At 38.5% G+C, this 17,289-nt stretch overlaps 1 protein-coding gene across 1 annotated transcript; it reads left to right on the top strand.

Annotated features, from left to right (window-relative positions):
- Positions 1–3,330: 3,330 nt before the first annotated feature.
- Positions 3,331–17,077, top strand: igfn1.3 (immunoglobulin like and fibronectin type III domain containing 1, tandem duplicate 3). The gene is made up of 23 exons (XM_078798719.1): positions 3,331–3,382; positions 4,340–4,462; positions 4,571–4,707; positions 4,778–4,877; positions 4,956–5,022; positions 5,193–5,376; positions 5,487–5,600; positions 5,681–5,843; positions 5,920–6,192; positions 6,263–6,555; positions 6,649–6,832; positions 6,901–7,025; positions 7,095–7,236; positions 7,305–7,598; positions 7,682–7,978; positions 8,053–8,232; positions 8,760–8,888; positions 8,968–9,276; positions 9,343–9,428; positions 9,521–9,713; positions 10,279–10,575; positions 11,612–11,938; positions 16,809–17,077. Exons 1-23 carry the CDS (start codon positions 3,331–3,333, stop codon positions 17,075–17,077), a joined length of 4,338 nt encoding a protein of 1,445 aa, XP_078654845.1.
- The last annotated feature ends 212 nt before the right edge of the window (positions 17,078–17,289 follow it).

The following is a 17,289-nucleotide window of genomic DNA, read 5'->3' as shown; positions in this document are numbered from 1 at the left end:
ACTCATTACAAATTGTATGAGTCATGACCCCCGCAATAATCAGATCCAGCCAATATAACCCTCTGAATATAATCATATCATTCCAATTTAATAAAAATATACATTATCTTGCATTAATTTATTTTTGATTTCCTCTAGTTATACCTAAACTATTATATAAGGTATATGCCAGCAAAAAAGTAGCATGTTTAATCATCCTGTAATGTAACCCCATTCTCCCCGCTGAATACTTGTGCACACCTACAGTTGGCGATGATAAACATATGTGATGGTATGTATGTGACTAGGGTCTGCAAGCTAGTTGTTCCATTGCCAGTGTCCTGTGAGCAAGTGCGTAATTTGCACGGAGGATACGGGGTTCATGACCCCCGCAAAAATCACATCCGAATATAAAATGATTTAAATGTAAATTATTTCATAAATAAATAAACAGGTTAACAGGCAAAGATTTTTATCCCCAATGGGGGACCCAAAGTTATGTCCTTGGCAAGAATGACAAAGAGGTGTTCGACCAATAGCCACACCAAAACGATTATACTATATATATATATTATATCCAGTATCTGCAGCTGGCTCATCCAATCAGCAGTCAGTACACGTTCATGGTAAGTCGACATTTCAAGCAGGAATGAACACAAACACGGATATTTTCCCTTACTCTGAATTAAAAAATAAAATAAAATGTCCACCTACATGAGTGATTTTTTTTAGGTACTACTGTACTTATACTACTGTACATCGAAATACATTATTCACCTACTGTCATGAACATTTCATCCAAGTCTGAAAACAAAACCGCAGCTGCCAAGTATTACATTATACTGTAGGCTTTGAGTTTTGGACCCCTGTATGATTGAATTTTAAAGTGTGCTGTCAAATGAATAAGCATTCAAGACAAAGTAAATTATCGGCATGTAAATAACCACACGTACTATCAAAATCGGTCAATAAAACTAATCAAATTCATGGGATGAGCCTAAAGACTGAATGAGTTGAGGAAATGAACTGAGGAGTCAAATGAATTAACTCACCGTTGTTTGATGAACATCACCCCAAGACAGCAGCAAGCCTGGATGCTTGACCCCCAAAATGAGACAGTTTTCTGGTTCCGTTACATTGACCGGGAATTTTGGTTTCCCCAATCCTGAACCTGCAAGAAAGGACCACAAGTAAACCAATCATGAACACCTTCAAAAAAAGTCTGCTTACCGATTCATTGCAGGTTTGTTGAAGATATCAAAGAAATGACGTGGTCCCCAAAAGCCAGGAGCATCAGAAAGTTTCCACTGACTGTGACGTCTGTGTTAAGATTCACAGACGTTGGCTTGCTGGTTCGGTTTATTCTGGCACAGGGTCAAGCCTAGAAATAGCCAGAAAGTATAAAACATTATGACACTTGGATGGAAGTTTTTACGTTTTTAATTTATGCTCAAGTCTTCTTGTATTACCTTCCAGAACATATTTTTTCAGTTGGAGGTCCTGACATTAGTCCAAGTTTAGTGTCACTGAAGAAGAGAGGGTCCAACTGTTGCCCTCAGCAGGATGCCACTTCTCAGATTCAAAGTGGACTCCTTATGATGCTTAAGTGGAATAAATCTCTTCAATGTATATGATATGATAATGTATGATTATCCCCAAAAAATATTGAGCTTATTTTGTTTGCCTTATGTTTATATGACCTGTGCAACCTAGTGTTAAGGTACATGTTCTGGAATTTAAGACATTTGTTTACAGTAAACAGTACAAGTACAACAAATATTATGAAAGACATGCTTACCTCTTAATTGATAAACGGACCAAATCATCAACTGAACACAAGATATAGTCAAATTTTTCCAATCAATATATAATATCGTCCAATTTCCAAAACACTTTTGAGTAAAAAAATATGTCAGTGTGTCCTGCTGAAGTACCTAAAGCTAACTATTCTGGTTTTGAGGGAGGGATTAGGACGCCCCGTGGTTGCAATTCCTACAGTGCCCCCCTATTCAAGAACCTTTTTTAGGGCCAAAGAGCATGTGAGTAAACCTATCCCTAAAGGCTACAGGGGGGCAAAACGTAAGGGCTTAGGTTGCCCTGAGTGTCTCTGAAAGGCTTTATTGCATCTCAAAAGCGTCACTCCCTCAAGGATTGAGCTGGGGACCTGGCTGGAACAGACAGCAGCAGAGAGAAAATTCTACTTGGAAATAAGTAAGTATAAAAAAAAAAAGCCAGGTTTATGTTCTTAACTTATCAATACTTAGTTTAACTAAGTTTGAAACTACTTTTGTGGTACTCAGTGAAGCTTACACAAATATTAATTTACATAACTTCAGCACATGTACTATATTCATATGATATAATATGTAATAATTAATTTAGGGTATGTCTTGATGACAGGCACGGTATTTATAATGAGCCTGTTTCACTATATGGTTACCTATAAATGTATTTTTTTAAAGGATCTGTTCCATACAGTAGTACTTTCCAGTGATACATTAATTTAGCATTTTGATGTTAAAAATGACAAAATAAAATGGACCCCTTTATTTATTAAGTCCACCAACCTGTTATTCATAAATCAGTCACTTTGCAACAGCCTCAGCATACCCATGTTGTGTCTTCGACAAATATAGCACCGCATCGGCGCACCAAATGTACAGAACAAAATTATATGAACAAACTTAACAAAATTATCTCCATTCTACCAGGAAAAATATAATATAAATATCTATAAAATATATCCAATTAAAATACTGCTTCAAAACAATAGTATCCCTAAAATGAAATAAATGTAATCTTTGCCCTTCTATTTCTATTTTCTTACCCCAATATTGAATACTGTCCTTGCAATTATACTTATTAATACAGCTAAACTTTTGGCCAGCTACATCAATGACAAATGACAAATCACGTCATTTCCCTTTTAGACAAGACTGATAGTTTTATGAGCTATGTCACCTACAGGCTGCAAAAAAGTGAGCTGCACTCTTGCAGGAATCTATAGGGGGCATGCAAAGTATTCGATGAGCGCAGGAGTTTCATCATTCAGTTACCCACTTGAGGAGATCTAAAAATGTTGTTGTTTTACTTTGTATCACTATATCATATTTCAACATATTGACAGAAAGTGAGATAAATTAACATACAATAAATTATTATTATTAATGTCCAGTGGGTTGACTGTACTGTAATATCCAACAACATTTTGAGGACTATCATCCTAAATTTTGACTACTACCTATTGGTTATGATGTGATGTAATGAATGCAACTACAGTATTATATGTAACTGTATGCAACACATCTTTGTTTTACAGAGCAGCTATAGAAGCTGTGCATCGAAGTCGAGATGTTTAAGATACGTAGAACTAAGGATGTGGAGCCAACTGCTCCAGGCCAGGGTAAGTATATGATGTTTTTCTTTTTTTTATTTACAGTTTATATAAATTGAATTCAGTATTGAGGTAATTCATCATAAATCAGGGCTAAGTGTTATGGTAATAATAATAACAGCAAAGGCAAACAATCGGTTCTCAAATGTACTCATTATAATCTATTATAATGTTTTGAGTCACTTTTTTAACTTGTAAAAACAGGTTAACCACTAATCAGACATTGAAACAGTAATGACTTGCCATGTCTGATACCCTTCTGCATGGTAATCTTGGACTTCCACTGTATATTGCATTAACCCTTAGATGCATAAGTGGGTCAAAAATGACCCAGTTAGGTTGTTTTCTTGAAATATCTTTTTAATGAATTTTTTTTTATCATTTTTCATATTCCAGGAATTCCTAAAAAAACATGTTTTTGATATCATACATTTCACATTTTTAACTTACCTTTTATACATTTTAAGAAATTTTTGTTTTTGTGTTACTACCCCAACCTTCCATAAGTGGGTCAAAAATGACCCAGTCAGGTTGTTTTCTTGAAATGTCTTTGTAATGAAATTTTTTTTCATCATTTCATATTCCAGGTATTCCTCAAAAAACATATTTTTGATATCATTCCATTCACTTTTTTTAACTTGCTTTTTATACATTTTAAGAAATTGTGTGTTACTACCCCAACCTTCCATAAGTGGGTAAAAATGACAAGCATGCATTTTCTATGGAATCCAATATGAACCTTTGATTCTTATCAACTTATCAACTCCTAAATATAATACTAAATATCATACAAGTGATTATTCCTAACCAAAATGGCAAAATTGGCATAAAAAGCATTGATTCTAGTATGGGTCATTTTTGACCGACTTATGGAAGAGTGTAGGGTCCAGTCACTCATTCATCTAAGGGTTAAAGCTACTTCAACAAATACACATATGCTAACATTTTGATTTGATTTGATGGAAGTCAACATAAAAAAGAGGTCGAGGGTGCCCGGAGTGATGATAACCCAATTCGTGGAGGAAGTTCCCGCAGGCATGAGCACCCCAGATTTCACCAGGAAACCCATCGCTCTGACCATTCAAGAAGGTATCGTAATCTGCCATCATGTTACATATGTATTAATTGTTGCCTGTGACACATTACAGTACAAGTCGAATATTTTCATGTTTGGTCATTTACGCTACCCCTTTCCAGGAAAGATGGCCATTTTCAAAGCAGTCATTATTGGAAAGCCTGAACCAACAGTGACCTGGGTAAGGAATAATGGGGAACTCAATGAAGAAAATTACAAAATGGTCCGTGACGCCAGTTCTGGGGAGTACCAACTACAGGTGAGAACACACTAGCCAACAATACATTAGTCAAAGCCAACTATAGTGTCTTGATTCTGCATTACCATAGATCCCAGATGTATCAATAGACCACGCTGACACCTACAAGTGTTTCGCTACAAACGAATATGGGAAAGCCATCGTCACCGCTGCCCTTAATGTCATTGAGAGTGAGTTAATAAAGAAAGAAAACAAATAACCAGCCTGAATGAAGTGTATCACTATACTCTTAATTTCTTCGTTTGTAGTTGGCTATAAAAAGAGCAGAGCCCTGAAGGAATCAAGAACAGGTACAATCTTCACACTGTGTGGCATGTAAACTCAGAAGTACAGTGAATTAATATTATACTCCTATTCCAACTGTAGCTATACGAGAAACACCTGAACATTTAAGAAAGACCTTAAAAACCGCGTAAGATGCCAATAAATTAGCATAGGTGAAGTAGCTGACATTCAAAGTGATATACATCAATTTCTTTTTCTAGGGTCGACAATGAGCCGAAACAAGAAACCCAACGAGTTATCGATGACAGATTTTGGGAGCTTTTGATGAGCGCTGATAAAAAAGAGTATGAGAATATCTGCGGTGAGTATGGCATCACAGATTTCCGCTGGATGTTGAAGAAACTGAATGAGAAGAAGCAGGAAAGGGAACATGAACAAGAAAAGGTATTTTTCTTTTATGTCATCATATGGTGAGCATATCTCCAATAAGATATGGCTTAATAACAGAACCTAATAATAACAGGTGAACATGTCTTTGAATAAACAAACCACAGGTTGTTGAAAGACTCTGCAATCTAAAACCCATTGAAATGAAAGGAAACGGTGGAGCGGAGTTTGAACTTGAAATGTCACTTCGGGACCCTACAAGCAAAATCTTCTTATATAAGGTCAGATGATTCATGTTTTTATACATGTCATAAAAAGAAGTACACAAAGAAACAAGAAAATGTGTTTTTTATCGGGACAGGATGGTGTTATGGTTCCTTTCGATGTCGACACAGAAGTGAAACATGGCCTGAAGCAAGTGGGGAAGAAGTTTGTGTTCAGCATCAACGGCATTAACCCAGAAGATGCTGGATTATACCAAGTGGAAGTTGACGGAGTTAAGATCTTTTCAACTGATTTGAAAGGTGAGATGTAGTAAATGTTATTCCGGTGTATTGAATTACGCTAAAGATGCTAAAACATTCTCTTATGTTGCTGCAGTTCCTAGTATAGACTTCCTCGTGAAGATTCAAGACGTCAAAGCAGAAGAAAGAGAAGATGCCGTGTTCGAGTGTGTCATTTCGCAACCAATGAAAAAAATCACCTGGATGGGAAAGAATATTCCACTGGAGCAAGGAGACAAATATGACATAATTGTGTCAGAAGATATGCTGATTCATACTCTAGTGGTGAAGGACTGCCTTCTATTGGATAAAGGAATTTATGCAGCTATGACCGGACTTAAATCTTGTAGTGCCTGGCTCATAGTGGAAGGTAAAGTCAAATAAATACATTTTAAATACCAAATGAAGCACAGTTAATTTATATTTATTTTGTAAATCAGCTGACAACGATCCAAACTCGCATGGAAAGAAGAAAGCCCGTAAAACAACAAGAGCAGGTGGCGGTGGAGGAGATCTGTTGAAGATCGCGGAGGAGCAGCAAGCCAAGATAGAGAAGGAGAGAGAAATATTGCTTGCAAAGGCTAAGTCAGAGGCGGAAGCGGCCGCAGCCGAGAAAGCTGAGGCTGAAGCTAAAGCTAAAGCCGAAGCGGAGGCTAAAGCTAAAGCTAAGGCAGAAGCAGAGGCCAAAGTCAAAGCTAAGCCAAAAGCCAAGCCAAAGGCAAAAGTAAAGAAAGTGGAAAAGACTGAGACAAAAGACAAAGATGGAAATGCAGGCAAAAAAGAAACAACAACGGATGAAAATGAAGTCAACGAGGAGAATGAAGAGGAGGAATATGAAGAGGAGGAGGAGGAACAGGAAGATAGCAAGCCGACACCAGTGGCAGCCAAGAAGAATGTACAAGTAGATGATGCTGAGACTGTAGTCTCTGATGTAGAAGAGGAGCCGCTGGTTGAAGAAAAGAAGAAGAAGAGAGTACGAGCAGGGCCTCTTGTTCCTGATACTGTCATCGGTAAGAAAGGACAACAGTACTTCTATCCGATGGTTCTACTTCTTTCTAACAATAACAATATCCGTCAGACCCAGGGGTGTACTTCACCAGCGGTCTCTCAGACATCAATGCGATCATTGGTACGGAGTCGGAGCTAGTATGCAGACTTAGCAGTGAGGACTGTGAAGGTGTTTGGTACAAAGATGGAAATAAGGTGAAGAGCACAAGCACTTTGATGGCAAAAGAAGAACATTTCCATCTGAGTTTGCTGTATGTTTTTCAGATAACAAGCACAGAAGATATGTGTATTGTTAACGATGGTTCTTACCGCAAGCTAGTGTTCAAAAACTGCAAAGAAGAAGATGCTGGGAAGTATCGATATGAAGCTGATGGTCGTAAAACTGAAGCTTTGCTGGTTGTAGAAGGTACTGGTATATATCGTTGAAACCAGTCATTAGACCAGTCATGACAAAACAATGTGTTCTTCTACCAGATCCTCCAAGAATCAACCAGGATGATCTCGCCGAGTTCATCAAACCGGTTGTCATAAAAACCGGAAAAGACGCAGCCTTCAATCTGAACTTTGTGGGCCGTGAACCCATGAAGATCCAATGGTACAACGAAGGTGAAGAGCTGCTGGAAGACACTCATACCAGAATTGAGAAGTCCGGCTCACACAGTCGCCTGCTGCTTCTGAAGTGCAACCGCAAAACCAGAGGAGAAATAAAAATAAAGATTAAAAATGAATTTGGAACCACAGAAGCCATCACCCAGCTCATTGTATTAGGTTTGTATACAAACCATGCTATGAACAAAACTTCAAAACTGCCTTATTAAAATGCATTTCTTATTATTTATGTTTGCTTACAGACAGGCCAACACCACCTCTTGGCCCGGTAGACATTATTGAAAGTTCATCATCCTCCATCGAGTTCAAATGGAGGCCTCCAAAAGACAACGGAGGTTCCCCCGTCACAGGCTACATCCTGGAACGCCAGCAAATTGGTCGGAACAGTTGGAAGAAATTGGGAAATATGGGACCTGAGGCTAAATACAGGGACACAGATGTGGACCATGGACGGAAGTACTGCTATCACATCAAAGCTGAAAATGATCAGGGCATCAGCGAAATGATGGAAACTGACGATATCCAGGCAGGAACTAAGGGTAATTTATCTCAAGTTAAACATTACTGCTACATATAAGTACAAGGTATGCTATTAATACATCTTTTTTTGTAGCATTCGCTGGACCTCCCACCGGACTGAAAGTCGTAAGTGCTTTTAAAGACTGCATCAACCTTGCCTGGTCTGCACCTTCAAATACCGGTGGAACCAACATTTTGGGATACAATGTGGAGAAACGAAAGAACGGCAGCAATCTTTGGGGTCTCGTTAACCCACCAGATGAACCCGTTAGAGGTAAAATTCTGGAATTACTAACAATAGCCACGTTTACATGGAACCAAATATTCCAATTCCATTCGGGTTATTTGCTCAAATGGAAAGAATGTAACCTTTGTATACACCTCATTCCGAAAGAAAAGTGCCAATCCGAATGAATATATAATCGGATTCACAGGGGTGGAATATTTCTTTCCCCAATCCGATTGAGGTATCTTGTACCCGCTCAATTGGAAAGTTGTCAGGGTGCGTTCTTTCAGGTTTTGAAAATGGCGGCGAGCAACCGTGGAAATCACACTCTCGCCATCTTTGGTGAATCACGTGATGTTGTTTACGTTTTACTGCGAATGCCCCATTGACTATTCCGTTTTAATTCTAGTGGTGCATGTAGACAGGAGATTGGAATATTCCTTTCCATGTATACACTGTTTTCTGCTACGTCATTCGGAAAGATTCCATTCGGAAAGAGGAAAATCTCATGTAAACGTGGCTAGTCACAATCGGAATTTGCTGGAATTAATACATTTGTAACACAACATCAACAGAGAAAAAGTATGCAGTGAAAGATGTTGTTGAAGGCATCGAGTACGAGTTCCGTGTTTCGGCAATCAACATTTCTGGTGTCGGCGAGCCAAGTGCACCGTCCGAGTTTGTCGTTGCACAAGATCCAAAAAGTAAGAAGTATTACAGAATTATTCCTAAAGAGAAAGATAACTGAAGCATTCTCTATTAACTATTTGATGATACATTTAGAGCCCCCTGGAAAAGTCACAGACTTAAAGGTGATTGATTCGACATACACCACCTTATCTTTAAACTGGATTAAACCTAAGGAAGTTGAAGGGGTCCAGGATGAAGCCAAGGGGTATTTTGTGGAGCTCAGACCAGCAGAGAACCCAGAATGGAGTCGCTGTAACTCCAACGCTATCATCATGAACTCCTTCACCATTATGGGTCTAAAGTCTATGGCAATGTACTGGGTGAGAGTAGTCGCCACCAATGAGGGTGGAGATGGTGAACCTCAAGAGTTGGACAACTACATCATCGCCATGCCTCCCCCAGGTGAGTGAGTGGAGTATAAAATATATTGTTTTGTATGATCTTTGATGTCTCAAACCTTTCATACAGTGAGACCTCGTTTTACTGACAAGAAAATGAAGAACTTCTTAGTAACAAGAGCTGGGAACTCCGCAAGGCTCAACTATAACTTTGAGGTTAAGTAAGAGTACCAAATGAATACATGAAATGAATGAACGCATAATCCGTCATTCTAGTACGTAAATCGTTTCTTCTTTGATATTGTCAGGCTTCTCCGATACCGACTATTACATGGCTCAAGGATGGTCTGCCCGTCCCCAAGCATGTGACAGTGAGCAATTCGGACACGTCATCGCAGTTAATGATCGCTTCATCCGAGCGTCAGGACACTGGGATCTACACTCTTATTTTGAAGAATATTGTTGGTCAGGAGACCTCAAGTGTCGAGATAAGAGTGACAGGTACAATTACTGGCACTGAATGGAGTGAATAAAAACTACATGAGGGGGTTGCCTACAGCCACAGCTGTGAAAGCCACTGTTTTTTGTAATTAGAAGAGATGGCTGTTATTTGTTTTTGTACACGAGGCACCCACCCACTAGAGAACACAAACATAACTTCATTGAGGTGTTAATTGGTAATTAATAATTTACAGGAATTTCAATGTATCCATGAAGAAATACAAGGATGAAGAGTATTGAACCAGTCATGGTGTGCTATATATATCACTATATTGACACTTACTATGGTACCCATTATTCATTGTATGATCATATCACCTCGTACTAATTTTATAAAATTTACATTAAAAAAAAATTAAACTATATTAGGAAAGCAGGAAGTGAACAAATGTAACAGTTACTGATTGTAAAAGTACCAGATGGACGGGTAGGATTTAATAAGCTTTGCTTCTTCCTACTCCTACTCCTGATTATGTGATGCATTCAATTGTAATCTGATGCATGTTCAAATGAAATAAAACCATTACCATTACCATAATTATTCCCCTTTGTGTTTGTACTCTAGATGACCCCAAGCCTCCAGGCCCAGTGGAGTTGGAAGAAAACGTGACCGGAACAGTCACGGTTGCCTGGACTGCCTCTCCGGATGAGAAGAAAGACGACAGGCTACACTACATGATCAGCAGGCGTGACTCCGTCAAGCGTACATGGCAAACTGTCGCTGACCATGTCTTTAACAACAAGTTCACTGCCATCAATATCATGCCAGGGAGGCAATATAAGTTCCGGGTCTACGCTAAGAACGACATGGGGACTTCTCGGCCTTCAGAGTCGCCCACCTGGGAGGTGAAGAGAGAGAAAGGTGTGATTGTTTGATTAAGATATTGTTACTGCATTATCGTTAGTGAGTACAACCCCTAACATTTTTATTAATGTGCATCTTCTATAGTGACAATACTACAGACTTATATTTTATATTTGCAAGGGTTTTGTGGCTTCATAAAGGGTGCTAACTTTCAAATGTGAGCATTTTTAGGGGGATTTACCCCACAATGTGAACAATTCTCGTCCACTGCATCACTTTCAGCTTCATCAGTACTCGCTTGTCATACTATGTGTGCTCTGGAAAAACAGTTTCCCAAGGGAAGGTCATAGTCTGCTTCACAGTGTCACAGTGCTATACAAGTTGGAACTCATCCTTCTCCTCAATGATGCAGCTCCCCAGTGCTGGCAGTACTCATGCAGGCCGCCATGCTTAACTGTCAACAGCTCTAAGTTACAGTATCATGCTACTCACTTGTGTTGCCAGCTATTTAGCCGATATGGATGAGTGTTGAGTCATATAGTTGACAGTAAATATGTAGTGAAATACAAGCTGTACACTGATTAAAGCAGGGGTGGGCGAATATTTTAATATTTTGTGGGCCGCATTGAGTTAACAAAATTGTCCGGGGGGCAGAACATATATTTAACTCACACACATACACACACTATTTTATGCTTATACTTTTCCTTGAATTATTTGTCTAATTTCATCTCTAAAAGTGTGATCATATCAGCTGTATGTTCTCATGTCCCTTTTTTTGTGAGCACTTTAAACATCAGACCACATCAAAGTATGTCATTTAATTTTACAGTTTTGTAGTTTTTTTTTTTCAAAATAAGACATCCGACTTACAAGTCATGTTGCCAGTTTGTATGTTAAAAGTCTAAATACGTAGAAAGCCACTGGCGGGCCGGATGTAGTTTGCTCACCCCTAGATTAAAGTATCTTCAGGTTTTTTTAGTAGTATTAGGAGTACAGAAGATGGCATTGGTTGTTGAGGGGTGTACTCACTTTAGTAAGATAAAGTAACTGTAAAGTATAAGTAATTTACAACTCCTATCCTGTGTTCCAGAATCATTTTCTTTGAACCTTCCGGCCTCAAAGGACTGCAGCTTCGAGGCACCTCCTGCCTTCTCTGTTCCATTAAAAATGCGGAACACTCCCGAGAGCTACGAATGCTACATGAGCTGCGCCGTGACGGGAAACCCCAAACCGTATATCACTTGGTACAGAAACAACATCAGCCTGAACACCAACTCCAACTACTACATCACCAACACGTGCGGGGTGTGCTCCATGGCCATACTCAAGGTGGGGCCCAAGGACAGCGGGGAGTACACCATCGTGGCAGAGAACGCTCTGGGCAGAGTGGAGTGTTCAACTAAACTTGTTGTCAAAGGTACAAAGTTGCGCGCATATTTCTATCTCAAAGGCTATTTTTGGGAGTGCATATTTTATATATTTGTTTTTTTTCCCCATCTACAGATTAGGTGGCATACCGGTGAACGACCCCTGCTCCTGTCAGAGGAACAAATAAAGAGGAAAAGGGTTGCCATTAGAATTATTATGAACGAGTTTAACAGGTAAATGTCAGAAAGGATTATAATTGAGGGTTTCAACATATATCACAAAAAATATTCACATGTATTTCTATTAAAATGACCCCCTCATGTGTCAAAATGTGTATTCCAAGTGTGTATGAGAAAATGTAAATACATTTAATTTGAGCTGTGATTTTTTTTTTTTTGAGACATCATTAAATTTAGTTGTGAACCTCATACTGCAACACTTTGGGATAAAAGTTCGTTCAGAATATATATGTTTGGAATTGTTTCATTGCATTCGTGAACTGAGTGTGTGCAAAAAAAATGCAATATACTCCAATTGATGAGATACAAAAAGTAATAAAAAAATGTGTCACCCAGAAGTCATATTAAAGATTTCACTCACAGGTAAGTGATTCTTACATAGAATTACAGTGCATTGTTCACTTTAAATGATGTCATCACACATGAGTATATTATGTGTTACTGTAGTGAGCATTCAGTTTTAAAAGGAAATCAAGTATAACTACAAATGTGATGCATTTGTTTGAGTTTGTAGTTTTTTTTTAGAATTTATTATGTGATGGCTTAGGCCAGGGTTCGGTGCTGCCCTTCTCAGGTTTTTCAGCGTCTTTGTTGGGACTCAGTGAGATCTGTGATTGTTTCTTAGCAAGGAAATGTGGAGGACGTGCATTCTTGAAAAAAAAACAAAAAACAAATCTAAACATACATACAGTAACATAATTAATACAATGAAAGAATACCTCTCTCTGCAAAGACAATCAAGGGCAGGACCATTAGAATGAAAACAAACATCACCGGAAGGAAAATTAATGACATTAATTCAAAGTAAGCATATTGAATTTCCTGTCGTGTGTCAGGTGATGTAAACAGTATGACGCACACAACTGCTTTTTTTAAAATTAATTTACATGTATTAAACATTATCTTATCCTTTAACATTGTTTTCTTTTTTCCCCATCAAAGAAAATAATGAATAAATAAATGAGATAACCAACAATGACAAATAACCACCAAAACAGAAAAATAAAAAGGAAAAAAAAATATTCAAAGGTTTATCTACAATATATAGTTTATTCAATGTATACTATATTTTATTCAAAATATTCTCAATATATTAAATATGTGTATATGTGCTGAGTTCAACTTGTGATTTATATCAACGGCCAGCATATTTTCTGGTTGTATATAAACGTTTGACAGTATTTTTCAACATCGGGTAAGTAAGCAACACGTGTGTGTGGTTTGCAATGGTTTCAGACCCCCCCCCCCCCCCACACACACACACACATTTAAAAAAAAAAACATTTTTGGTAACTTATATTTAAAGGTTATTGCTTCAATTTTATTTGCTATCATCTGACATAATGCTTTATGTTTTTTATTGAGAACACAAAACTTGTGTGCATAATTGTCTCATTTATTTACATTAATTTTACATCCGGCTAAATTCTCTATAATGGGTTTCATTAGAAGAGGTAGAGATTGATCAGATTCAGCAAGATACTGTATATTATATAATATCAGCTGCATACAGCACTAATTCATGTAATTCACTTCCAATTTAAATCACATTTATTTTGTCTAATTACCAAACTATACTTTTTTTTTTATAGAATAGGACCAGACGGTGGATGAGTGGTTAGCATGTTGGCAACACAGTCAGGAGATTGGGAAGACCTTTGTTGGATTCTGCGCTTGGGCATCTCTGTGTGGAGTTGCATGTTCTCCCCGTGTGTGCGTGGGTTTTCTCCGGGTACTCCGGTTTCCTCCCACATTCCAAAAACATGCTAGGTTAATTTGCGTCTCCAAATTGTTCCATAGGTATGAATGTGAGTGTGAATGGTTGTTTGTCTATATGTGCCATGTCATTGTCCTAGTCGGATGTGGCCCCCTGGCCATAGTTTGCCCACCGCTGAAAAAAAGAGTCACCCTGACGGGGCAAAAAGGCTCCTTTGATTCATATGCACTTCATTTGCCACTTGTCCATTACAGTATTGCAATTTGTTACAAACATGGGTACAATTCTGGCTTGACCTGTCGGTGGCGCCAGAGGACACCATGCTGGTCGGAAGAGAAAAACTCCGTCAGGTGTTAAAAACCGTGTAAGACTAAACCACCCACCCAGCCAGTCGCATGCCTGCTTACAGCCAATAAAATGACATTGCATCCATTTCTCGTCATTATAGGAATCTTTACTTAACAACATACAGAAAGACTTTGTCCTCACGGCTCCTTAGCACCTTGACCTTTGCGTAGCATATGGTATGGGAATTTTTACAACACACGTGTGTGTTGTAAGACATGACATTTGTGGGCCCTTTATGAAAACAACATACATGAAAAGTGATGGTTGTAAAATGACATAACCGATTCACAAGACTTCCTGTGTAAATTCCCAGTGGGAAACAATGTTGTTAATGACTAAAGCTTTAACGAGAGATTCCTGTGTTAATGGCCTTTGACACTTAAACGCTCGTAAGTAATGAGCTGTATTTACTCCATGAAGTCATAAGGCAAGAGAAATTTAAAGATATTTCCAATTGTTCAACACTATAGAATAGGTCATATTCTTACTATCATATTTATTTTGTTTCACTCTAAATTAAGAACTTCTAATTAAGAACCGGGCTGCAGGGCGGTCGAGTGGTTAGCGTGCAGACCTCACGGCTAGGAGACCAGGGTTCAACCAGGTTCTCCCCGTGCATGTGTGGGTTTTCTTCCAAAAACATGCTAGGTTAATTGGCGACTCCAAATTGTCCATAGGTATGAATGTGAGTGTGAATGGTTGTTTGTCTATATGTGCCCTGTGATTGGCTGGCGACCAGTCCAGGGTGTACCCCGCCTCTCGCCCGAAGACAGCTGGGATAGGCTCCAGCACCCCCGCGACCCTTGTGAGGATAAGCGGTATAAAATGAATGAATGAATGGACCTGGTAATAATAACAAACAAGTATAATAATAATATAATATATTAATATATTATATAATATAATAATAATTTGGGATATTTAATCTTAGATTTTAGATTTTTAGAGTAGTTAGTGTGTTAGTAAATTAATACAGTGACAACATAATCAAATAGTAAACTAATTCTACACTGTGTTACATAACAATGTGTCATTGTTTTGAATGGTAAAATGATAAAGGGTGCAAAAAAAAAAAAAAACAACGGACATGCATGACCCGCTATGGATATCTTCCAGAAGATCAGGTCTCTCGGATCGGCTTCTCATGCCTGACAACAGTCACAGCTCCTGTGTCATGCGTTGAATTTTATTACACGGCTTGAAATACACAATCGTGCTCACGGTGAGCATAGCTGTGTTATTGCTAAGACCACAATAACCGTGTTGTGGCTGCATGCCAATAATGTCGGCTCCATGAGGAATATGAATGACTTGTGACATGTAAGGAAATACCCGCAACAGATGCAACACATTTCATTGTGGGGGGGAAAAAAGCCTTGAGCTTTGTATGTTATTTACAAGGACTCACATATGTATGTTACTCTTAGCGCTATATGCTCTGTGTTCAATGTAAACACACATGACTGCTATTCGCCTTCAAACGTCAAAGACTAATCGAGATAGTGCTGCACGCTGAGCTGGCAATTATCACCATTCATGATGTCGCCGCCACCGTGGTGTCACGTTGATCAAAAATAGCTGCTCTCATGTCGCTGGCAAGACGTGTCATTGTCGAGACATATTTACGAGACCTGGCAGTCATACCACCAACATCGCCATCCAGTCATGAGCTTTCGACTATTAATTTCCTGTTGAAACATCTTCTCGTTACTATAACTGATGAATAGCTGATATGTGTATGATTCATTACACCTTACTTACTGTTTTTAAACAAAGTTTCTACACCATTTGTATAGTAAAACTAGTTTGTGGGGAAAAAAAATTCCCATTGCGGTTCAACAGTCAAATTGAAGAAATTAATTCACTGAAAAATAATTGATGCCGACAAAGTTATAGTAGTTAATTGGTTCAAGACCTGACCATGATAACGGTTTTTCACAAAATAGTACTTGTTATTAATGAAATACACATTTTCGTAGTAGTCACGTTTGCACTCATACTACGCCAAAACAGTACAGTAGATATAATCAGAGTAAATAAGCCATCTAAAACATAAATAATGCTTGGGTGTGTTGAAATAAATGTGTTCAAGGATGTGTGGCGTGTGGACAGGAAGTGATGATGAGGGGTCAGAGTTCAGTTTTAGCTGGATTGTATCTGCAACAGTAGCGTGTGTGATTATTCCGATTATTATTATTATGTTATTATTATTAGTGTTGTGGCCTGTGATTGGCTGGCGACCAGTCCGGGGTGTACCCCGCCTCTCGTCGAAAGACAGCTGGGATAGGCTCCAGCACCCCTTGTGACCCTCGTGAGGATAAGCAGTTGAAAATGAATGAATGTATGAATTATTATTATTATTATTATAATTATAAACAGTAGAAAATGAATGAATGAATGAATAACCTGTAAAATAAACATTGTCAAGATACTACTTTAAAGGCTCCTTGTCTGACACTATTAGTTTAATTCCCCCCAAAATCAGACACATTGGTGTATTCTGATGTTGCGACATCACAAATGTCAAGTATGTCTTGTCAAGATTTCAATTGGATATTAGAATACAATTTCACAGGCGTAAAATAGTCCACTACATCTTCTGAGGAACTTCACAGACGTGTCAGGAGGAAAGCTCAGTCATGGTCACCCCACTGTGGTACCTCTCATGGCCTTGCCTCCTCCCACTTTTTGCCAGAGGTGGCGATTTAGGTCAATAACAAAAAAGCAACAGCCTTTCTTGGCAGTGTACGTGTTGGGCAACGTGGGCGCTTACCGCAAAGTCATTTGCAGGCATTCCTATAAGGACATAGCTCGTAGGGAAGGCTTGTGGGGAAGGCTCAGACTGAGGAGCACACAGAAGGACCACAGGAGTTCTGAGATCTAAGATCATCCTCCTCCTGGACAGCATTAGTAAGTAACACGGGTACTTCCGCAACATCAATCCTGATGTATCTCTTGCACATTTATTTTATGTTGGACTGATGTTCCATGTATTCTGTTGACTAGTTACAAAGTACATAAGAATTATTTAATAATAATAATAAATTTTATCTGTATCGCGCTTTTCAGAGTACTCAAAGACGCTTTACAGTGTAC

The sequence above is a fragment of the Doryrhamphus excisus genome, linkage group LG18 (assembly GCF_037039965.1).
Source record: "Doryrhamphus excisus strain RoL-2023G ecotype Guam linkage group LG18, RoL_Dexc_Guam_v1.1, whole genome shotgun sequence".
Classification (NCBI taxonomy): Eukaryota; Metazoa; Chordata; class Actinopteri; order Syngnathiformes; family Syngnathidae; genus Doryrhamphus; species Doryrhamphus excisus.
This window is presented reverse-complemented; position numbering and strand designations above follow the sequence as displayed.

Coding starts and splice junctions, on each gene's coding strand:
- igfn1.3 (XM_078798719.1), top strand. CDS start 3,331: ATGTTTAAGATACGTAGAACTAAGGATGTGGAGCCAACTGCTCCAGGC. Junction 5,601..5,680: donor GCAAAATCTTCTTATATAAG/GTCAGATGATTC, acceptor TTATCGGGACAG/GATGGTGTTATGGTTCCTTT. Junction 9,277..9,342: donor CATCGCCATGCCTCCCCCAG/GTGAGTGAGTGG, acceptor CCTTTCATACAG/TGAGACCTCGTTTTACTGAC.